Source organism: Pundamilia nyererei, unplaced genomic scaffold, assembly GCF_000239375.1.
Source record: "Pundamilia nyererei isolate P.nyererei 1_Seehausen unplaced genomic scaffold, PunNye1.0 scaffold00495, whole genome shotgun sequence".
Classification (NCBI taxonomy): domain Eukaryota; kingdom Metazoa; phylum Chordata; class Actinopteri; order Cichliformes; family Cichlidae; genus Pundamilia; species Pundamilia nyererei.
In genome coordinates this window covers 86,967-109,800 of record NW_005187896.1, presented here as the reverse complement: position 1 = coordinate 109,800, position 22,834 = coordinate 86,967, and the positions used below count along the sequence as shown (strand labels likewise).

At 45.7% G+C, this 22,834-nt stretch overlaps 3 protein-coding genes across 9 annotated transcripts in view; 1 reads left to right on the top strand and 2 right to left on the bottom strand.

Moving 5' to 3' along the window:
• LOC102207394 (mitochondrial carnitine/acylcarnitine carrier protein) overlaps positions 1 to 1,521 on the bottom strand; it is a 5,161-nt gene extending 3,640 nt beyond the window's left edge. For 2 of the 3 annotated variants that reach the window (XM_005754022.1, XM_005754023.1), the window contains exons 1-2: positions 1,296 to 1,521; positions 164 to 250 (exon numbers count right to left, since the gene is read on the bottom strand). In XM_005754022.1, coding sequence (XP_005754079.1) covers positions 164 to 250; positions 1,296 to 1,397 — 189 coding nt within the window. In that variant the 5' untranslated portion in view covers positions 1,398 to 1,521. The remainder of the gene's footprint in view (positions 1 to 163; positions 251 to 1,295) is intronic. The other variant, XM_005754024.1, reaches the window with a different exon arrangement.
• A 2,150-nt stretch (positions 1,522 to 3,671) lies between these two features.
• On the top strand, positions 3,672 to 9,806 carry ndnl2 (necdin-like 2). The gene is made up of 11 exons (XM_005754015.2): positions 3,672 to 3,754; positions 4,920 to 4,980; positions 6,504 to 6,623; positions 6,713 to 6,776; positions 7,094 to 7,173; positions 7,256 to 7,350; positions 7,631 to 7,710; positions 7,801 to 7,843; positions 7,932 to 7,994; positions 9,246 to 9,360; positions 9,442 to 9,806. Exons 2-11 carry the CDS (start codon positions 4,933 to 4,935, stop codon positions 9,541 to 9,543), a joined length of 810 nt encoding a protein of 269 aa, XP_005754072.1. The 5' UTR covers positions 3,672 to 3,754; positions 4,920 to 4,932; the 3' UTR covers positions 9,544 to 9,806.
• The window catches only part of LOC102206163 (6-phosphofructo-2-kinase/fructose-2,6-bisphosphatase-like), a 17,378-nt gene continuing 4,251 nt past the window's right edge, over positions 9,708 to 22,834 (bottom strand). For 2 of the 5 annotated variants that reach the window (XM_005754016.2, XM_005754018.1), the window contains exons 2-14: positions 17,940 to 18,065; positions 16,222 to 16,318; positions 15,352 to 15,418; positions 15,095 to 15,169; positions 14,954 to 15,010; positions 14,526 to 14,647; positions 13,656 to 13,863; positions 13,425 to 13,571; positions 13,234 to 13,338; positions 12,857 to 12,986; positions 12,514 to 12,576; positions 12,270 to 12,334; positions 9,708 to 12,033 (exon numbers count right to left, since the gene is read on the bottom strand). In XM_005754016.2, the coding sequence (XP_005754073.1) occupies positions 11,974 to 12,033; positions 12,270 to 12,334; positions 12,514 to 12,576; positions 12,857 to 12,986; positions 13,234 to 13,338; positions 13,425 to 13,571; positions 13,656 to 13,863; positions 14,526 to 14,647; positions 14,954 to 15,010; positions 15,095 to 15,169; positions 15,352 to 15,418; positions 16,222 to 16,318; positions 17,940 to 18,065 (1,322 nt within the window). In that variant the 3' untranslated portion in view covers positions 9,708 to 11,973. Of the gene's footprint in view, positions 12,034 to 12,269; positions 12,335 to 12,513; positions 12,577 to 12,856; positions 12,987 to 13,233; positions 13,339 to 13,424; positions 13,572 to 13,655; positions 13,864 to 14,525; positions 14,648 to 14,953; positions 15,011 to 15,094; positions 15,170 to 15,351; positions 15,419 to 16,221; positions 16,319 to 17,939; positions 18,066 to 20,133; positions 20,279 to 22,834 lie in introns of those variants that run through there. The other 3 variants (XM_005754017.1, XM_005754021.1, XM_005754020.2) reach the window with 3 other exon arrangements.

The following is a 22,834-nucleotide window of genomic DNA, read 5'->3' as shown; positions in this document are numbered from 1 at the left end:
ACACACACACACACACACACACACACACACACACACGCACACAAATAATTTTAAGTGAGTTTCTAGTTTTTAATTAAAGTGCCTATACTTCAGTTGATGTGTCACATGTTGAAAACAGAGCTGCGTGGCTGTGGCCTGTGACTGTCCTGCAGAAAGCGCTCACCTCTTTGGATACGGTCTTGCGTAAGCAGTCATAGGTTCCTGTGTAAAGCACATACTGAGCAGCTTTGGGCTGTGTTTGTAGTCTCACCTGAAACACACAGTTTAAATAAGAAGAATTACACACACGCACAAACACACACAGTGACCATGCAGGAGGATTGCTGAGTGCTGTCAGACAGGAGGAGACACCCACTAACATCTGCTGCTCTGTCACTGATAAACAGGGCGGTGCTGCGCTCATGTGACGGTTACTGCGATGCTGTGATCAAACTGTTTCTTCACAAAGACTCAGTGTGTCGCACACAAACACACAGACGTGGTTTAGATAGACTACAAAAAGATCTGGATTAAAAATAATGCCCATGTTGTAACGATAGGTTGTTGGTATTTAGCATTTACATTAGATTTCTGCACATTCAAAGTTACTAAATGGTAAATGGCCTGCATTTGTATAGCGCTTTACTCAGTCCCTAAGGACCCCAAAGCGCTTCACACTACATTCAGTCATTCACACATTCACACACACATTCACACACTGGCAATGGCAAGCTACATTGTAGCCACAGCTGCCCTGGGGCGCGCTGACAGAGTATGCACAATTATGTGAATAATAAAGTTATAAAAATCATAAGCAGTTATTACTTTAAAAAACGAAGTTATACGTTTTAGAAAAGGTGAAAATGCGACAGTGAGAGTAATGAGACGTTTCTATTGTGATGTGTTCAATACATGTGATGCTTCGTGGCTTTACTTTGTTTTCGTCAGAAATCTGATTTTAACTTCGGGAGTTTGAGCTGCACACTTTGTACCCACGCTGTGACATTTCCTCGACAGTCTCCCGCTGGCTCTAAGCAGCCTCATTACTCCGTGTTCAGGTGGCCGCCTCGGCAACAGTTTAAGCTGATTTGTCGGTAATCTCTTTAGCACCACGATCTGACATTTCCCGTGACTTCTTCAGAAACATCACCCCCCCGACACACACACACACACACACACACACACACACACACACACACACACACACACACACACACACACACACACACACACGTGGACGTGGACGTGGACTGAATGTTTCTGTCTAAAGGTCTAAATCAGCTGTGTTGAAGCTCGGCTCGGGCTGCAGCTCTCACCTTGATGGTGTCCAGTGGGTGTCCGGCCAGCAGCAGACACGCTCCTCCGACACCCCCAGCCACGAAGTTCTTGAACGGAGACTCTCTGGGCTTTTCCTCCATCCCGCTGACCCCGCATGGCCCGAGTACACAGCCGGGCAACCTCACCACCTCACACCGCTGCTGTCCAGGGAGGGGAGGGTGCGACTGTCAGCTGTCTGTCTCTGTGTCTGTCTAAGCGCGTCTCTCTCTGTGTGGACTTTGTCTCTCAGAGCTGAGCGGAAACGAGAAGAACAGTTATTCCTGTAAATAATTTATCTTCACAGTCACCCCTTCACATGTCCATAAACTCTTTGCTTTAGTCATATGGCGCACTTTAAACCACTGTTTTATATTTTTGTAGCTTATAAAAATCTGCCACAGGTGTATTCACAGGTAAGGTTGAAACAGGGGATACAGCGCCCTCTGGTGTTCGCAGAGCGAAAGATGTGATTTCTTAACACTGTCCAAAGTAAAAATACTACACTGCAATAGTACACCTGAGGGTCCTTCACTGCTGCAAAGTCTTCCTCACCTCTGCTGAGGAGGTCCTGCTTCCGGCAGTGTTTATGTGTCTTCCCATCTGAAAACACAAAGACTTTTGAATAAATTCAGATCCTGCAGATGGCGTCATGTTAACGGTCCACTGAAATTCAGCTTCCATCCACCAGCGTCTTCAAGGTCATCTCTAGGAGTTATTGGTGGAAAATGGCCAAAAAAACCCCAATTTTTCCTAAAAGTGTGATATGTATCATCAAAATCTACAAAGTAACATAAAACATGTGAAATATGCCACATTTGACGTCTCCTTCAAGGTCAGTGGATCGATCTGAAGGTCAAAATGATAATAATGTTGTATAGTGCTATTTTAAGCTTCTCTTTCCCATTGTTCATATTGATAACAATAACAAGGAAGTGGATAAAAATAGGGAATCGTACATGTGGATTGTAAATATTGTGGTACTTTGGACCTCTGACTTCTTCTTCCAGGTTAAATAAGGTCAAACTTTCACAAAACATTTTTTATCCTTAAAACTGTGCTTAAGATTCTGCTTGTTTGTTCGTACTGGCTACATTGAGGAAAGGATACCGGTGTATGGTGACTTTCACATCATAGCTGCATCCTAATATCATCTCACATTTGACCTCTGACCTCTGTTTTACATTTCTGCCTTTATTGATCCTAAAATGTGCAAAATCTTTAAGGAAAGTATTTTCAAGAGGAAGAGAGAAAACTCTGCTATTATGTAATAACCTCAAGTTATTCATGTCCGGTTGTTTACAAAGTTATCCACTCTTACATGTTTATATAAAAATAGAATATTATTCCACTGCTCAGAGAGAGAGAGAGATGCCTCGGTGGACGTTTGTGCTTCTTGTTCACACGTCAATAACTGTGACTTGCATATTTTATTCAATAAAACTCTAAAATCTCATGTAGTACAACGTTTAGGTAAATAAAAAGCCTAAGATGATCATTAAAAATGGTGATGAATTAAAAGTACATAAAGTATTTTACTTTTGAAACTGTTCAAATCAAGAATTTCTAAGACTGACGCACCTTTTTCCAGAAATTTTATGTTCTCAAATATCAGACTGGCGCAACAATAAACATGGGACTTTCATTATAATTTTAAAAAGTAAGAATAACGAAAGTGATTTTTCCCCATCCAGAGGATTACATGGAGATATTCATAGTTGGATGAAAGGGTCTGTAGCTTCGTCTTTAATATGGACACTTATATTTATCTCATACAGAGGCTGGTACACTTTCCAATGGAATGCCGAGAAGACTTTTTAACTTATTATAAAAAGGCTTTTGATAAGTTAATAAGCTCATTTCAAAATTACACATGTGCTCTTCCTACCAATCACAGAAGCTAACAGCCGAAGAAAAGTCAACAGTTGCAGAGGTCTGAAAGAAATATCAATTTAATTGAATAAAGTATGAAGCTTCTCTTGGATTTCTGAAATTCCTGTTAGTTTCATTTTAAATATGCTTGTCTGTAGAATAAATTTCAGTAGTTTCTCACGCCTGTCCTCCTGTGTGCGTCATGAATTTTATCATATAATCATGAGTTATATCAGTATGATTATTTATCTCTTTATCAAACGTTCATATTTCTGTTCATTAGTAATTATGCCAATTAGGTCCTTTTACACATAAACTAATGAACAATATTATTCCGGCGAATTTGTAAAATAAAAATAATTTTCTCGGTATAATAAACCATCAAACTGTCACAGGGGGAATAAATAAATAAAACCACTCAATTTTTATTTAATTAATAGATGAAACCAATGACTTTTACTGTCACTGAGTGAAACCAACGACGAATGAAACGGAAAGGAAAAGCGGCAAGTGCAAATGACGTCATCAGCAGGCGCCTACAAGCCCCATTAGCGGGAATCTGACCGTTTGGAACGGGTGGAGGATCAAAGTGAGTCATTTTCTAAAACATACGGACTATTTGAAGCTTCTGTTAGCCACGCTTTATCCCGGGAAATCCGGGTGAAGTATTTTAGGGCACGGAGTTAGCAACGCTGTCTGCTCTGGTTTTCGCGTTAAGGATCTGTGGTCACTTCCGGGTTTTTGTTTTTGTTCAGCCTACAGACTTTCTCGTTTAAAACGCGCCGAAACGCACACACACGGTGTAGCTGCGGCGATCAGGTCCTAACAGAATAAATGTGCGGCAAAAACTGTGTTTGTGTGGGACAGGTCAGCGCTGAGTCTAACATCTGGTTTGCTCTCTTACAAAGAAATGAACAGACTCTGATTTTTACGGTACTTAGATTTTAATGGCGTGAGACGGAACAGCCAATCACGGAGGCTGGTAAACATGCTGTGGGCTGCTTTCCTGCTGAGGGTGAAGAGGATTCTTCACTGCATTGAGGGGCTTGTGGGTCAAGCACATGTTTCAACCAATAACATTCAAATTAAGTTATAACTTCTATAATGTTTTTTTTTTGGTAGGAGGTCTGTGGTGTGTGTGTGTGTGTGTGTGTGTGTGTGTGTGTGTGTGTGTGGGGTGGGGGTTCTCTTTGGGGAGACAATAACCCGACGGACCAGTTGCAGGAACCAAAGCATGCATGTATATTCCAGATATCTGTAGTATTATTAGAATCATATGATTACAGCACATTTACCTCTCATCCACTTCTTAGAAGTGTCTCCCAGCGCACTTGTTAGCATGTTTTGGTTCCTGCATCTGGTCCGTCGGGTTATTGTCTCCCCAGAAACATTTCCATTGTGTTTTTCCCGATTTCCGTTGTGTTTTGTTTTCTTTTTGCAAGTGTTTTCTGAAGTTGCAGTCCGTTTGGCCTCTCAGGGCCACCGTACAGACACATCTGGCAATTTATTCATTTTTAATCCAGCGATGATGCACACGATGTATCACTTCACACCATAATTTCCTGCTGTGCAAAGCTGCAAACAGAATGACCTTTGGTGACAGCCTCCCCTTCATGTATGTGAAAGTCAGACTTTAGAAAAGTGCATGTACTGCAGAACCATTCGAGATGTGGTGCAGGGGGCCAGGAATTAAAATGCTGTGCAGTCCAACCTAAAGAGGCACATCTGTTCACCCTACCTGTCTCCTTTATCAGGCGGTGTGTCGCCATGACGCAGAGGAAAAGACCGTCCAGCACACAGAGCTCCTCTCAGAGAGTAAGTCCTTCGTTTCCACCACAGAAGAAATTCTTTTCACTTGTCTGCACTGTTACAGTAGTGAGAGGTGCTAGGGTAAAGTGGTGAACGCCTTTGTAATAAACTCAAGATCACGTCCAGATCAAACCACAGCAGCTGGAAAAAAAAGCAGCCCATGCAGGAAAAATGATTCCAACTGTGAGGGCACATGTTAAATAATTATTACACCCACTCCACGTGTCCCAATGATAGGAGCTTCAGCATCATGGGATATAGAGTTTGAATTAAGTGCAGTAATTTGATGTCTGTGATGCAGAGGGGCAGAAACAAGCTCCAGCTCTCTGGATGTTTGCTCTGTCTTCACTGGAGAAAACGTTCTGCATGGTTTCTTAAACACATGCTGAGAAACATCAGAGATGCTACGAGCAGAAACCGCTGAAGCAGCTGGACGAACAGGCCGGTCCCTGATGGCGGTGAGGTGGTCTGAATGGTCACTTTATTGGGAAACCTTCCACATCTTCAGCGGGGTACCTCGGGGTCATCGGCACTTTGCCTAAGTCAGGGGTCTCAAACGTAAATCAGCTGTGGGCCACTGCTGGCACTGTCATCTCACCGTAGTGTTCAAATAGTACAAAACAAACAAGAAGAAATCACAAATACTTCCAAAAGTGTTTGTTTTTTATTTTAAATATTGTATAACAAGACAAAACTGCAAACTAACCGAAGCCTTTTATTGAACTAGCAAACAAACACACCTGTCCTCTTCCTGGACAGACACACTTTGTCATACGTAACAAAATACAAACACAAGTGTTCACATTAGTTTGTGACTCGCTGAACTAACACAGCCGATCCCTCAGCATGTTTGTGCTCTCTGCTCATGTCACCTTCATAATAAATCATTTAAAGAGCTTATTTTAACATTTCACTCAACAACAAACAAACCTCCCCAACAGAAAGAGTCAAACTGCGTTATATTTCTTCACATCAATATAGGGGCTGCGAGTTTGAGGCCTCAGCGGAGCAGCAAAGGCAAGACTAGCTTTGACCTGTGGAGGGTTCAAACTGCAAGCTCAGACCAACCATAACCATCCTGAACTGGTCTCGGCTGCTGGATCGCTCTTCCCAGTGACTTTTTTTAAGTTGCGTGGGCTCCGAGCCGACCTGCTGAAAGAAACTGCGCTGACGTTGCCGGGAAATCAGAGCAGCAAACTTTCATAGGAAAGGAGTGTGAACGTAGCGTAGTGACTGATGCAGTCAGATGCTTGGGGCAGCATGCAGCCCAGGAGCTCGTTGACGCTGCTGCTTCTCTTTGAAACCTAATAGCTTTGATTGGTTGGACTTGATGGTTTTTGGTGTTGACCCTCTGGAGGTCCGTGTGTTTGGCGATTACTGCAAGAACCTTATCGTGTCTCCATCTTGTCCCAGAGCTTTTAGACAGCCAGCTGATAAAAGGCAAAGTTGCCGTACAGAAAAATAAGCTGAATCTGAGGGTGTCAGTGAGTTTCACAGATACTGACTCCATGTACATTTTTCCCACGTAGAGACACACCGGCAACTTGGTGGCTCAGGATGAGGATGACGATGCGACCTTCACTCAGCCGAGTACGTCACAGGTGCAGAGAGGGCTGGAGAAGCTCACACCTGCACAGGTCGACCAAAAGGTACAGAACCAGGAGAAATCCAGAGTTTGATTCTTAATGATCAGTAAAATGTATTTAATTTCTTTTTTCTGTCACTCGTCCGTCTGCAGACTGCTGAGGTGGTGCAGTACTTCCTGGTGAAGGACCAGAAGAAGATGCCTGTACGGCGAGCAGGTACAGACAGCAGCCAGGGAGCGTTTGAATACACGGCAGCGTTCCACTGAAAAGCCCTCTGAGGTTTATATCAGCTCAACTGTGAAATCAAACGGGGGTAACAGTTAAATTGAGTGCTAAGGAACAGAAGTGTCCACGAAAACAGAGGCTGCTTCAGTTTGTTTGAAAAAATAAAAGTGCTCAGCGTGTCGTGTCGGGCTCTGAAGAAGACGTTGTGAGTCTGAGGTGTTTTAAAACCTTGCTCGCAGCCGTGGATGTCCCAGACACGCGTATAAAGCACAGTAATGAAAGATAACGTCGTCTCCGTGCCGTTTCAGACCTGGTGAAACATGTGGTGAAGGATTACCGAAACATTTACCCCGAGATCCTAAAGAGGGCGGCGCGGACGTTTGACCAGGTTTGTAGAGTCAGAGATGATCGGCGTCTCGATTTGCAAGTGAAACTGTCTCAGCACGGCGCTCCTCTGCTGCTCTGTCCAGGTGTTCGGCCTGAAGCTGGTGGAAATCGACCCTAAAAATAAAATGTACATATTGGTCAATAATTTGGAGACGCCTGACAAAGCCTCGCCGGTCAGGTGAGTATTCATGCATATATTCATAGACCGGGGAAACGAGCGTCTAAACATCAGCAGTACAAATGTTTGTGTGCGCTGTGTGGATTCTGAGAGGTCTTTAACTTTAAGAAACTGGGCAGAGACTGCAGCCCCATCTAGTGGTGACATCATGTGTTACATCACAACCTAAACAGTTAAACGCTGAGGCCGAGCGTGTTTTATACTCTGACACAGCCAACATCAGTGCGTCATCAGAAAACCTGCATTTGTGTAACAAGTGTCTGTTTCCTGTGGCACGTAGGAGCCCGTCCAATCCAAAGATGGGTCTGCTGTTAGCGATCCTCAGCGTCATTTTCATGAAAGGCGGTGTCGTCAGAGAGAGTGAGTGTCAGTCTTCCTTAAATAAAACAAAGGCGAGTTGATCTGTGGAAGGACACAAGTTTGACAGGTTTGTCTTCCCTCGTCGCACAGATCTGATCTGGAACACTCTGAGGAAGCTGCGCGTGGACCCCGGGTGAGGCCACGCCCCTCAGTCGGCGCCCAGCTGCCCGTCAGGAGTCGGCACAAATCTGACTTTAAACGTTTCTGTTTGCTGTGCGCAGAGAGAAGCACGAGGAGTTTGGTGACGTGAGGAAGATGGTCACCGACGAGTTTGTGCGTCAAAGGTAGGAAGCAACCCGAGTCATGGGCTCTGTCACCGTGGTAACCGGGTCACTGTGGGGTCAGCCACAAATGATCAAGGACAGTTTAAAGTTCTGATCAAGTTACTGCGCTGAACTGGATGTAATCTGATTACCCGATAACATGTAAACCCCTCCCCCACCTTGGAAAGCACAGGCCAGGTGTGAAGTACCTGCGTCCTGCAGTCTGACGATGGCTCAGGCTTCTAAAGGCACCGCCGTGTAAGCAGAAGGTCGCGGGTTCGAGCCCGGCAGGGTCGCTGTAGTAGCGTACTGGTGTGTTCAGAGCCAGCGTCTGTCAGACCGTAGACTCTGGTTTATACCACACCACAGAGCAGCAGGAGGGCGCAGGAGGCCAGAGCACCGCAGCACCGTGCCTGGACCAGCTCCTCCAACATTCCCAAACCGGTCAGAAAACCCCGTGTTGTGTTTCGGTTCGCATTTCTTTGACATTTTGTCTTCAGTTACTTTTCTGCGTCTGTTTTCGAACGATGCATCGCTTTCCTACAAAAGCAGGCTGCAGTGGATCATAAAGGGCTTTTTCTCTTCAGCGTCTGTTGTTTTTCGCTGTATTGTAACTCATGTTTTCCAACCTGAAAGACTTCCATGCGACATGCTGGCAGCATCACTGATGTTTCATAATGATTATTTAACTCCTCAGTCTGGATTAAAAGGATCTGTTGATGTTGGGTTTCTTTTTTTTAAGTGGTTTTCATCAAAATGTAAAAATTGTCATTTACCCTGAAGTTAAACCCACAGCTGTCAGTGGAAGCAGGCACAACATCTGTAAGTGAACCCGGCTGATAAGGATTTAAGACTCAGATATTTGGAGACTGAACAGATTTATCGGCTGAATTTATTTGTTATTGTCACAGGTGGTGGACGGCCCATCAGCACTTATAATGTGGCTGATGGGTTTTCTCCAAAGTCTCTTTACTGCTTTAAATATCATCTGCAGTTTTATATTTCAGCTCATAAATAATCAGGCGGGCGATCGCAGGTCCTGTTGGGAGGCCTCTACTTCTGTAACCAGATGTGATGATCAGCATCGACGTTTCAGTTCGCCCGACCTTCGTTTATAGGAAGATCATGTTTTATTCTATAAGATGTGAAGAGCAGCTCGCTGCTCACGTTCAGTTTATATCGACTTCCACACTCATTTACTTGACATCTTTTCTGTTAATGCTCAGTTTGATTCCTGTGTGCGTGCGTGTGCGTGCGTGTGCGTGCGTGCAGGTACCTGGAGTACGTGCGGATCCCTCACACGGAGCCCATTGAGCACGAGTTTCGCTGGGGTCAGCGTGCCGACGCAGAGGTGTCGAAAGCCAAAATCCTGGAGTTCATGGGTGAAGTAAGTTTGCTGAGCAGAGCACGCCTACACCTGCAGATGAAGCTGTGGCTACTAATGATGGTTTTTTGTGTCCGATCTCAGCTTCATGAACAGGACCCTAAGACCTGGACTCAGCAGTACAGACAGGCCCACTCCCTCCCCAACTCCAGCCAGGCCTCCACCAGCAGCAGCAGTCAGAGATAACCACCTGACAGCTTCTCCTGCCTTCTTTTTATTTATCGTGTGTGAAAGAGAAGCTGCAGCAGCAGCGTTGTGTGGACTGGTCGTGTTACAGTGTGAATCCCGGTTACATTAGAGCCTCGTGTTGGACTCGTGTGAGCCTTCGTTTTAAACATGAGGAAAAAAACACAAATGTCCAGTATCCATTTAGATTTTATTGCCTGGATTTTAACGTAACAGCAGGTTTTTTTTCACGTTTATAAAATAAAGTTTTATAATTGATCCAACAACAGTGATTGCATTGATTTGACTGGTTGCTGGTGACACAGCGGCACGGGGCGGGGTTACTGTACGAGTCTCGTTTAAACACAGAATTACTGTTCAACACTGCAGGTTTGCTACCACTCACAGTAAAACTGACTCACTGTGAAGATGAGGATCCCCTGAGGTGGTTTGATTTTCTATTGCTACACCAGGTGATTCTGCACAACGCAGAACATAATGCTCCAGCACACAGAGGCCTCCAATCACATCTGAGTAATAGTGTTAGTCGCTATCCAGGTTTACTGGTATCATGAACCTGACTCACCTAACTACAGCATATCACCATGGTAACCCTGAGCTACCTACTCTGGAAAATGTGCATTTTTCTACAGTTTCTCAGGTGAGCACATCCCTAAACTGCAGGCTTTGAGGTATATTTGATCCTGTATACTATTATTAAGAACACCTGAAGGTGTTAACACGGGTGGTGCGACTCCTTTTGCAAAGGAAGCCTACGCAGGTGTTTGGCTTCACTATCATCATGAAGCTTATTAATTCTGCAGCGTTCATCAGCAGCACAGTTTTTAGCGTCTCATCCGAGCAGCAAACCGATGTGTGGAACCACAAACGCAGTCCCTCGAATGACCACAGGATGTGGCCGTTTTGATTCCAGCATCTAACTGATGCTTTCATTGATCTTTAGTGACTTTTAGTACGACACCAGTCTGTGCTGCCTGTAATGAACCACTCGCCCTCCTAACATCAACCTGCCTGTAGGTGAGTTCATGATACCAGTGATCCTGGATCAGCGAGTCCAGGAGACAAAGAGCAGGACTACAGCGGACGGACACATCATCAGGACCACGAACAGTCAGTGTAACTTCACAGAAAAAAAGAAAAAAGATGCACCAGACCTCCCTCCCCCACTAAAGAGTGGGGTGCATAGAGCAGTCATGGATTGTGTGTTTATGAGGCACATTGAGGTATCGGGCAGTTACAGGACCAGCTGTCCCCTCATGTTTTACGCAGGAATTATGGGTCGTGTGCTTTGAAGGCCTCGTTTCTGTTTTATCTTTTACAATGAATAATACTGAAAACTACCAAAAACCACATTCAGCCAAACACTGTCAGCCAGTCCTGCTGAATCCAATCACAACCCCTCAGGTTATATTCCAGTCGCCTGTGGATATCTGGGCAGGGATGGTTTTCCTCCATCTTTTTTCTTTTTCTTTTAAATGAACGCGGGCCGTTTAAAAAGAGATTAAAACACTAAACTATCATCACAGTTTCTGAACAGGCTGAAGGTAATCAGAGCTGAGGCTCGCAGAAGTCCCGAGGCGCAGACACGGTAAAAACATGGATGCATCTACCTGCATTCTGTCTGAAGGCCACCAGGTGGCGATAGCTGGGTTCCAGTTTTATAGGTGTTTAAACTGCTTTCTGTCTCGACTTTAACTTTTTTTTTTCCCCCTGATGATCATCAAGTGTTTCCTTGTTGTTTTAGAGCGCGTGTTCTGGGTGTTTTATCAGCATCGAGGCGCCAAGCACACGACTCAGGGAGAGTTTTATTTCTGCCCTGGAAGAAGGCCCGCGGGCGTGATGGTGGAAGTCCGGCTTCAATGCGTGAATGTGGCTTTAAGAAGTCGATTAGATCAGAATAGAAATGTTGGTGCATTTACCACCAGAGCAAACATGACGGTTTTACTGCCAGGAATAAAAACTTTTTCAGCAATCCTAAAAATCCTTTCAACCTGTCCTTTAAGGATCTGTAACAACGCTCTACTCGCTGACGGTAACCAGCACCACGTGTTCGGTATGTCAGTGTGGACAGTTAACTTCCTACAATGACGGTTCAGACTGACACTGGTTACAGCACAGGTACAGGTGAGGAAGAGTCGAGGAGGGAACACGGTAACGCAGACCCCCCGGCACATGTTCAGCACTACTTTGTTTTTTTCCCCACAGTAGACGAGACCTCTTCTTCATCCGGCCTCGGTCCTACGTTATAAAGTGCATCGACAACGGAAAGAGGCTACCACAGAGAAATGTCTCATTTTCAGTGCTGTGAAGCTTCAAACTGTCACAACAGCAACAATCACAACAGCGATGATCTCTAAGATTACTTAAATTAAAAAACAATAAAAGGCCACTTCCACCAGTGAATAAAAACGAGCTCCCTGCCGGCCTCCTCTAGATGTGTTCAGGGACCGTCTCCAGGGCCTCGGCCGGGTCTCGGTCCACGTCGACGTTCTGGGAAAGAAAGTCAAACTGAGTCTGATGCACAGAGTCGCAGCGCTTTGACTCAATGCAGGCTGCACACACACACACACACACACACACACACACACCTGTGATTTATTAAAACCATTAGTTCACCGAGTGTGGGCGGTTCCTCTGCACCTCGGTCAGTCTCAGGTTTCGTTAACGCTACAACTTGTGTTCAGCCGTTTGTGTTTAAAAGAAGAAAAATCATATTTCATATTTACCACCGGCTTGTCTCTGTGCGTGTTGACGGCCTCGATGTTCAGGAAGACGGATTCCACTTTGCAACCTGAGGGAACAACAGACGGACGCTGTGATTGCACGTCGTGACTTCTTCCACCAGCACGCCGTTCAAAAACAACTTTCATCATCTTACTTTGTGTTTGCTAGTTTACGCTGCAGAGCTTGTTTTAATGCTACTAACAGAGGAGGACGTTAAAGTCAGAGGCAGAAGAAGGCGAGACTGACCGTAAGCGACTGGCGTGAGTTTCAGAACCGTGTGCAGAGGACACTTCAGGTACGGCAGCTCGTCTGAACACAGACAGAAATGTTTGTTCATCCACAGCATGCCTGCTGCCATCACTCTAACCACAGAGAAATAAACTCGGGGAATCTATCATCGTTTCTTCATTTGTTTCATTATCGAAAAAATCCTGTGAAAGATAAATAAGAAGTGATCCTGTACTCTCAGCGGTGGGTTCATAGGGTGATATTTATGGGAATAATTCCAATAATTTAATCACCTTTCGATCACAAACATGAGCGTAAAGGCTCAAAGCCTCAGCAAAGCCACTGCAGAAGAACCACTTACTAGCACTCTTGTCCAGGAAGTAGGCCAGCAGACACCTCATGACTGCCTGGTGACAGATGACTAGAACGTTCTCCTGCCTCTCCAGCTCCATGATGACCGGCTCCAGACGCTGAACGAGGTCCTCGTACGACTGAGACACACACAGTTAGATATCAGTCACTTTGCTGTCAACGCGTGAAGCTGAACGAGGCTCCTCTTGTCATCAAACACTCGGATTTATTATCTGACTCAAAATGGGACCAGATTTATTTTTTAATCTCTTTAATGTTTTATTCAGTAAAACATGGAACAGAGACCTAAACTCATAGTGACTCCTATTACACAGCCAGAGCAGCTGCCCCCTGCTGGCCAGCAGGTGACGCAGGGTCCACACCCACCTCTCCTTTAGGGTAGCGGTAGCGATACTTGTCTTGGTCCCTCAGCGCGAACTCCTCGGGGAAATGCTCCTGAATCTCCTCGTACGTCATCTCCTCACAAACCCCCTGAAGTGAAACACACAGGAAGTCAGACTCGTCTCCTACGAGCAGAAATCATCCACGTGAAGCGGCCGAGCCGTTTCTTTACGTACGGCGTCGATCTCGTTGAGAGCTTTCCATTGTTCGTACTGGACTCCCAGAGCCTCTGCGGTCTGGATGGTCCTCTTCATGTGGCTCGTCCACACCTTCAGGTCGCTGATGCACTGCCCACGCATGTAGGTGCCCAGAGTGCTGGCAAACTGACGGACAAGAGAAAAATCTCACTGACAACAACATGACCCGAGATCACAGGTGCATTTAAAAAAACAAAACAAAAAACGAACCTTCGCCCCGCGAGAGGAAAGCCCAGAGTCGCCTCCGATGCGACCCACGAGGTTCAGTTCGCTCTCACCGTGGCGACACAGGTAGATGGACCTCGGGGTGACGTGGATGTTCATGAGGTAGTAGACGATCCGGCTCTGAATGTGGTCCTGGACCCGGTTCACCAGGTATCTGCTGCCCACGTTGAAGATTTTAATGTAAGACAAGTTCCTGCAGAAAGACGAGGAAAAGAGACCCAAAAGCGTCAGCCCTGTTTAACTTCCTCTGCTGGACACAACGGTGCGTTTACGTAACAAAGACAGGTCGCCCAGGCCGAAGACACAGGACCAACAACCTGTCACGCAGCGATGTATCAATGTGAAGCTCCTATAAAGATTTCATTCTTTAAAGTTGTTCATTTCTTCTGCCATCATATTTGTACTTAGTTACATTTGTACTTAATGCACACGCATTTTCTTTTTTCTCAGTGTGATGGATGCTCAGGGACGACTTCAGGATCTCACCCAAGATTCAACCACAGACGGTCCCATTAGTGGGCAAACCGCTCAGCCTGCTGAGCCACAGTCATGTGAGGAATCCTGCCGTATTATTGGCTCGTGCAACCGCTGGACCAGCTGAGACGGACGTCCGTAAAGCTCTCGCTCCACAATTTATTACAATTTAAACATATTGTCATATTTAATGGGCTTCAGAGGCATCAACTCAAACCAACATCGACTGTGCAGAGTGATTGATGTGATGATGGAGTTTAATTCCAAATTCTCTGTGTAAGGTTATTTTATGAGTTTAGCATGAACAGAGAGTGTGGCTGATCTGCCTCCACGCTAACAGTGAACCACGAGGTGTGGATTTTCCACAGCAGGGGCAGTCACCTGTCCTTGGTGTCATCGAGGGGGACGTAGGTCATCGTATAACATTCGATCCTCTTCAGGAAGTCGGCCACGGCCTCCTCTTTGTCACAGCCGGCGTAGTCCGGGCTGCTCAGCTTCACTTGCTGTTTTCAGGCAGAGAGAGTGGGAAAAGTCACGACTAAAGCAGGGCACATGCTGAGAGAGACGTGAGCTGCACGCACAACATGAAGTCTGAAACGAGCCAAACTGAAGAGAAAACAAGAGAAAAGGACGGAGAAGCTGCAGGAAGGGTTTCTCCACGCTTTTGTTGTGGAACAAAAACCAGTCCAGGTCCTGCCAAGACACCCGCGGGCTGGCACAGCGAGCTCGGTTCAGCCCGTTCCAACAAAAACAAACTGAAAGCGCGCCGGATCCCGGCTCCGAGCAGCGACTCGCCTCGGCTCACTTACTTTAATATTCTCAGCGATGATGTCGGGGTCGTCACATATCGACTCCACAAAGAAAACCTGAACAGGAAGGAAACAAAAGCTGTCACAGAGGTTTGACGAACACATTTCTATTTTTAATAAAGAGAAAGAAAGAAAGTTGACCTTGTAGCCGTTTTCTTTGGCAAAGTTCAGGATGACCTCTCTGCGGTCCTGGGTGGTGTTCGTGGCATCAAAAACCTTCAAGAGACAAACTCAATAAGACCACGCTGACCGACTTTAACAGCTGCTCACACAAGGCTGTGATGACTTGTGTTCACGGCGTTTTAGGGAGATCTGATTTGTCACTGTAATATTGTGTTTGTGTGTCCACTGCAAACAAAAACGTGCTGCTGAGCAGTTTGGAGGAAACTTTGACTCACCACCACCTGACCCTGCTCCCTGCTGATGTACTCGCACACGTCTTGGAGGGCAGCGACGGCGCAGGCCCTGCGTGCCGACACAGAAACCGACACGTTAACGATGTATGACACTGTCAGCAGGCGGGACTCACCCCTCATATCTTTACATGCTGGTAGGAAAGTAGGAAACAGCTTCAGCCGTTCATGCTGCATTTCCACGTATGTGCACGTGTGTTGAGTTTCATGCACCTCAGTTATGCCAAAGAACAGCTGGACAGCTGTGAGTGTTTAAAGTCTGTTACATACTGCTGCGGTCTGACCACTGTGAGCGCTACAAAAGCTCATCTTATCTGCAGGACATCAAATGGATGTTTTTGTTTCCACGTTTTCATCTTGGAGCGTGATGGAAGGTGAGCAGCACTGTGGAGAGTTACAGGTCAGTGCGACCGACTGAAGAAGAAGGGGCTGAGGGGCCGAGATCATGGACGGTGAGCTCTGCAGTGAACTGCTCCAGCTCCCATCTCACTTTGTGTCACAGATTATTTAAGGCCAGTTTATGACTCAACAACAAAAGTCTAAAAACAAAGTGCGAACGATTCTAACAAGCTTGAAAATGAATGTCTGATACGGTCACTTTCAGTCTTTACGCCTAAACGACTCACAGCTCAGGTACAAGAACTGGACTGAAAACGGGAGAAAAAGCAGCAAATGTCCAAACAGTAACTTTTAAAGACCTTCAGAGAGTTGGACTCGTATTGCTCACGAGCACTTTAAAAATGACGGCGTAGTCTGGCTCCTCTGAAGCAACATGCTGTGGGTTTCAGAAACACAGCCTCACACACTAACGCCTTAATGCCGAGGTGTGGCACACGTGCAGCTGAGGGTTCGTACTTGCGGATCTTCATGGCCTCCTCGTTGTCGGGTCTGAAGAACTGGTAGCTGTTGTAGGAGCAGGTGGCCTGTCTGCGGTACTGGCCCACATTAAACACTGGAACACAGAGAACACAATCCTGCTGACACAGTGACAGGGTCTGGATCTGTAGCAATGAGCTAACAACGCTCAGAGATTAGAGGTGAGACTAAACTTACAGCTAAACATGCTAATGAGGATGCCATCTGCTGGCTTTTTAGCAGTGACCATCACAGGTTAGGGGAACGAGCCGCGAAGGATTATAACAACACAAACAAGGAGCAGTAACTGTGGCTGACAGCAGCACACGTTCTAACCCACGATGCTTTCAGACGGCTGAAAAAGACCAAACTGCAGTTCCTCTAACATCCAGCAGAAGCTCCAGCAGTCAGTCCGTCCCCATAAACCCGGGGTGGCAACCCCAGGCCTCGAGGGCCGGTGTCCTGCAGCGTTTAGATGTGTCCTTGATCCAGCACAGCTGATTCAAATGGCTAAATGACCTCCTCAACATGTCCTGAAGTTCTCCAGAGGTCTGGGAATGAACTAATCATGTGCTTCAGGTGTGTTGACCCCGGGTGGGATCTAAAACCTGCAGGGCACCGGCCCTCGAGGCCTGGAGTGGCCCACCCTGCATAGACTCCCATGTTAAAACTTCTGCTCCGGTCTCTAAACACAAGCTCTGCTCCATAAAACCGTACAGCTTCACTGTGAGCAGAAGAGCAGATGCAAAACTCGTGTGGAGAATAACAGATTTTTGCACTGATGAAGAAGAAAGTATGTGCACAGCTTACAGCTGTTATGACCGAGGATGGAAATCTCCTTACTATCATTGAAATGTCATCAACAGACTCATCAGAGCCATGCTGACTGGAATGAACTTTTTAGATCCTTGAAATCTGACAGTGTTAGGATCCTCTGAAGGATGTGCTGCCAACATGTTGGTGTCAAATACCGCAGAGCACCTTCAGAGTCCTGAGGAGGCCTCAGCGCCCTGGAAGTGTTTTGGCAACACACAGCAGACCAAATAAAGTCCGGACAGCCAGAAACGCCGCGGCCAAACAGTTCCTTTGCTCTCATCCGCATCTCTGCAACCTGCCTGTTTATCCACAAAGCTTTGACCTGAGAAACGTTATTACTCTGCTGCTCAGTCAGAGTCTGTGTGAAGGTTTACAGAAATCACTCCAAGCTGCATCAAACAGCACCTGTAGTAGTATTTATTTATTGTCATTGTCAAGAACAATGAAATTGCGTTTGGGGCTTCCATACAACCCAAAAAAGAAGAAAATAATAAATAGCCCTTAAAACCCAAGTGTACATATTTAACCCAGTGTGACTCCAATGCAATAAGACAATCCTTAGCAATAATGTTGGTAGAAATTCAGACAAAGACCTGAGAAACATGACAAAATACAACAATGCAACCCATTCAATATTATTGTACTGTGAGATATGATATCAGATATGATAGTTATCTATTTAAGAAAGAGGGGGGGGGGCAGGGGGGGGAAGAGAATAAAGATATGATGCACCAATGCAGACCAGTTCATTGCTATTAAGAAGTTGGATATGGTTATTGTCCGTGAGAGGGGGCAATAACCTGCGAACACGAGCTGCGTTACAGCTCACACTAACAGATGCGTTTCCATCTGTGTGGCGACGGCCTGGTGTGTCAGTTTAGCCCCGCGCTGGCGGCCGATACCTTTGGTTTTGACGCCGATCCAGTTCAGGTACCTGGTGAGCTTCGTGGAGATGTAGGTTTTCCCTCGTGCCGGGAGGCCCACCATCACGATCATGGTCGGGGAGTTGGTGAACTGGGGCACCGAGGCTGAAACGCACAAACACAAAGACGGTGACTACAGGTGACCAGCGCAGGTGTCCGAGGAGGAAACACCGACGTCTCAAAGAAGCCGTGAAAGTTTTACCATCTGAAGTCTGACGAACATTTCAAACACATCAGTCTTATAAATACTGACACAAGCCTGCAAAATACTCCAGCTACTACATTACAATGCTAGCATCTCGACAGATGGCTCCGCCCCTCCCTGAGCCTGTCGGAGGTTTCTTCCTGTTCAAAGGGAGTTTTTCCTTCCCGCTGTTGCCAAAGTGCTTGTTTAAAGGGGACACATGGTTGTTGGGTGTTCTCTTAATAAATAAACACATTTAAGTAAATGTTTATAAATTCATTTCTGTTTTTTGTGTAAAAATGTGTCAAAGACATTAGAACTTCTTCCTTTTTATTTCATCCATGTCTTTGAAGCCTCGGTCCTCCGTACGATCCTGATCTAAATGTTAATGCCTGGCTGTGAAGGAGAGGCAGCAACAACACAACCATGTTCGGCTCATCTCGTAAACAATGTCTGACTGCACAGCTTTCCTTCGCTGACGTCAGTACAAGTGTGCCACGAGGGTTCGAGCTGGACTAAATGTTATTTTGGTGATAAGAAGGAACACCGTCTGAGTCATTTTTCAGGGTCACAGGCTGTAATCTTTCCTCCCACAGACACACGCTCGCCGTACAGAAAGGAGGTGATTTTAAGCTCATGGCGAGCTTCTCTCTTCTTCATCGCTTCAGTTTCATGTTTGTTTCCCAGCCTTTCTGCACTTTACTGTAGTTTAAGTAGGAAGTGCAGCTGAAGTCAGTGAAGTTTACTGCTGTTCTTTGAAATACGTTTTCTTCTCATTTACTGGGTTTTTCCTTTTCCCACATCAGCACTGATCTCATTTCTTGCTGTTGTTGGCTTTTGTAAAGCACGCTGTGTTTGTGTGTCTGTTGCATATAAATACATCACACCTGATTACCGATTGATGTGGAGTTAAGACCATAAATCACCCTAAAACCACTCAGACCCATCTTGTGACATCTCCACAGCTCCGACCGCAGGCTGCAGACACTCCGACTGCACAGACGAAGCAGTCACAGGGAAATGTCACACGTATTCTTGTGCTTTTACTTTGGTAAAGGATCCAAATAAAAACGTTAGCACTCAGAAAGCAGCAGTGAGCACTGGTTGTTTCCTCTTCAGGTGTTTGCCTGCTGCTGTCGCCCCCCCTCGTTGTTAGGCTGCCCGTTCAATGCTTACAAAGCTGCAAAATGTTAACACGTCTGAGTGAAAGCTTCAGGGAAGATCTGAGAGGAACCTGACATTCGTTTGTTTCTTCTTCTGACAGCTGCTCTGTGTGGGATCTTACTTTCAACAACCCTCTGCATGCACTCAGATATATACAGACGTCACATCAGCAGCAGAAATGTGGACTTTACAGCAGAGAATCAGCAGCTCCACGGCCGCTCTGCTGCCTTGCTCTGAGGTCAGAGTCAGACACTCCTGCACTGATAAGGTTATAACTGTGTGGTGGGAATTTTTTCCTTCAGTCGGGGGGTGAAGATCGGAAAATTGCCACCCAATCATAAGCTACAAATGATTCTGGTGTTTTTTCTGCGCTGCCGGTTAAACAGAAACGTGCGGTCCTGACGTTTGATTGGGCAGGCTGAGCCTCGCCACACACACTTGTCCACCAACAGCCTAGTTTTCATACTTTGTAACTCTTTCTTCAAAATATTTTGTTATTGTGATTCTTTAGATGTTTAGTTTCACTTTGTACTTTACAAAATTCTTTAAATGCACATTTGTCGTGTTATTTTTGAGTCTGAGTCTGTCTGACCGCACGCAATCACACAGCGACCCTTTAGGGTGAATGGCCGTCAGGACACACACACACACACACACACACACACACACACACCTGGTGAATCCACACAAGCTGTTCAGAAGAAAACGCACAAGTATCAGCATGTCAAAGCAAAACAAGGCATCACAGCGCAAACCGTGTGTGTGTGTGTGTGTGTGTGTGTGTGTGCACGCACATGTGCTGCATGTGTGCGCTTGTGTACTTACAGCCTCGCCGTCTGTTCAGCCTGCTCTGCATCCATGGACCCCAGGTCTTCTCCAGAGGATTCTGAGTGAGTGTTTGCGACATGGCTTCAACAGCCAGGTGTGTGTCTGTGTGTGTGAACCTCTCCTCTGTATCTGCGCTGTGTGTGTGTGTGTGTCTGTGTGTGTGAACCTCTCCTCTGTATCTGCGCTCTGTGTGTGTGTCTGTGTGTGAACAGGAGGACGGGATAAAGGCGCTCTCCCAGCTGTGTTCAGATTTTGAACTTTCTCACACCACATCAGAGTGGGAGGAGCTTCAGCAGCACACCTGTTTGGTTTGCGGCAGAGGATGCGGTGCTTCTGATTGGTCGGCTGGCCTGTCAGTCAGTAAAAGACACTAAGATGAGGTCATCCACCAATCACCATGTGCTGCAGTAACCTTTGTCCCGGCACACAGGAAGTGGTGTAACGTGACAAACGGGTAACAACCATGCTGAGCGGCTCTATTGTGATTCTATCAGCTGACACCCAATGAAAGCAGCCGAGGCCTGTGTGTGTGTCACATGACCTAGGCCTTCATTAATATCAACCATGTGGGTGGTGACTGACTTGTTTGTTGTATTTAAATCCAGTCCTGAGATAACCACACACACACACACACACACACACACACGACTGAATGTAATTAAAAAGGAACAAGAGCAGAAAATCCAAACTGCACAAATTCATTAAATGCATTTTAAATGTAATTATTAGAGGCAGTCATGTGTGGAAAACAGCTTCTACCAAACAAAAACACTTTAAGAAACGAGCAGATCAGACTGTGCCTGGACATCCTGACCTTTCTGCATTAATTAACGATCATTAATCCACCTTCACGTGACCACAGTGCTGCGCACACGTCTTGATTTTGCTTCCAAGGAGCCAAACCTGTTTTGTTCTCTCCCATTTTCAGTCCACTCCTTGTACCTGACCATTTTCAGAGGAATGTTTTAACTGCTGACCAATGAATCATTCAATGAACCCAACTCCAGACACTTTACTACTACTCATGTGTCACAAAACATGCCAAAGACTTCACCGTTTGACATGCATAAAACAGTATTTTTGCACCAATGAACGAATTTCCAAAGAGCTATTGGATAAAATCTTAGCATATCTAAGCAAAGTGTTCAGAGTGTCGTTAAAAAATTAAATAAATAAATGAAGAAACCGGAGAATGGAGGACAAACCCCAGAGGAGAGGCTGAGGTATGGCTGCACAGTTACAGCTTAACTGATAATCGCCATCATTGTGATCAACACTGAGACCACAACTATTTGTCACGATTAACAAAATGTAAACAAATCTCTGCATTGCTGTGAAAGACTCTGGTGACCTCAGCACGTCTGAGCTGCACTGCAGCGTTGGCTTTAATGCATTAATTATGTTAATGGAGTCTTTGCTGATGGAGTCCCTCAGCTGGCCGAAGAAGTTGTTGCTGTTTGTGCTGCAGACACAACTCTGCAGCACTCTGTGCATGTGATGCCTTCATGTTTAACATCAGCTGCCTTAAAAACGAAGTATTACCAAACACCATGTCTGCAGTGCCACACACAGATACATTTTCCGTGTTACTGCTCCAGGCATGGAGCAGGGAAAGGCTGTGATTGGCTCATATAGACGAGTGGTCGGCTGCTTATTTAGGGAGCGCCTGGCTTGCCTTTGCTTTGATGGCTCATTTAATTCTGGAACATCAAATACAAGTAATTGTGCAGCCCTCGGCCGACGTGTGCCAAGTTACATTTTTGGTGAGAGCCTGCAGACGTCTGTGAAACACGGTGGAGGCTCTGTTATGGTTCAGGCTGCAGTGGAGCGAGTGGTGTTCGCTAAAACTTCTAAATGCAGCAGCCATTTAAAGCCAAGCAAAGCACCTGACTGGGAGTAGGAGAATACCTGCAGTAAAAATATACCCGGGCAGGAAAACAGAGTGAAGCACTGCCATCAGACTGGGCTCCACAGAGTCCACACCTCAACGTTACTACAGCAGTGTGGGATCATCCTGACGGAGAACAAAACAAAGCAGAAACAGTCTGAGAAGAGCTCCTAACGTCCTTCTAGAGGCCTGAAGAGAAATGACTGGAGACACTTAAATGACAGAAATCTGTCTGAGAGAGTTCAGAGAAATAAAGGCGATCATACCAAAATATTCATTTTACAGTCACAGAAATCCGTTTTTGCCTGATATGTTTTACTCCCACACATCTTTTTGAACATGCTTCAATAAATCCTTACATCCATTTTCCAGCAGAATACAGAGAAATGAAATTGGCTCACGATTGTTGCACGGTACTGAACGTCATTCCTTTGCAAGTTAAGCAACATTGAAAAAAGTTTTCCCTTCGTTATCTCAGTTTATCTCCTTTCAGCAGACGGCTCTTATTTACAGTCGAGTTAGCTCCTCCTGTCCTGCTCTGTCTCACAGAGTGACGCAGACAGACAGAGGAGGAGGGACGCTATAATACTTATGCAGTAGGGCTGGGTTTTTATAATCGATTCATCGATTAAAATCGATTCTGGCTTGGATAACGTAAAATCGATTCATTAAAATCCTGAATCGATTTTTTTAATATAAATTTATTTTGTCCGAAATGCCAGAATCTCTGGTGACATCTCACAAAATTTCAAGAACCACCAAACAGTAAATGAGAGCAGGTACAGGGATTCTGCACATAGACTTAAACAC

Bases quoted from the DNA above. Each gene is read 5' to 3' on its own strand.
- ndnl2 (XM_005754015.2), top strand. From the start codon at position 4,933: ATGACGCAGAGGAAAAGACCGTCCAGCACACAGAGCTCCTCTCAGAGA. The intron at 6,777-7,093 runs GTACAGACAGCA...GTGCCGTTTCAG, and splicing joins GATGCCTGTACGGCGAGCAG to ACCTGGTGAAACATGTGGTG. The intron at 7,711-7,800 runs GTGAGTGTCAGT...CTCGTCGCACAG, and splicing joins AGGCGGTGTCGTCAGAGAGA to ATCTGATCTGGAACACTCTG.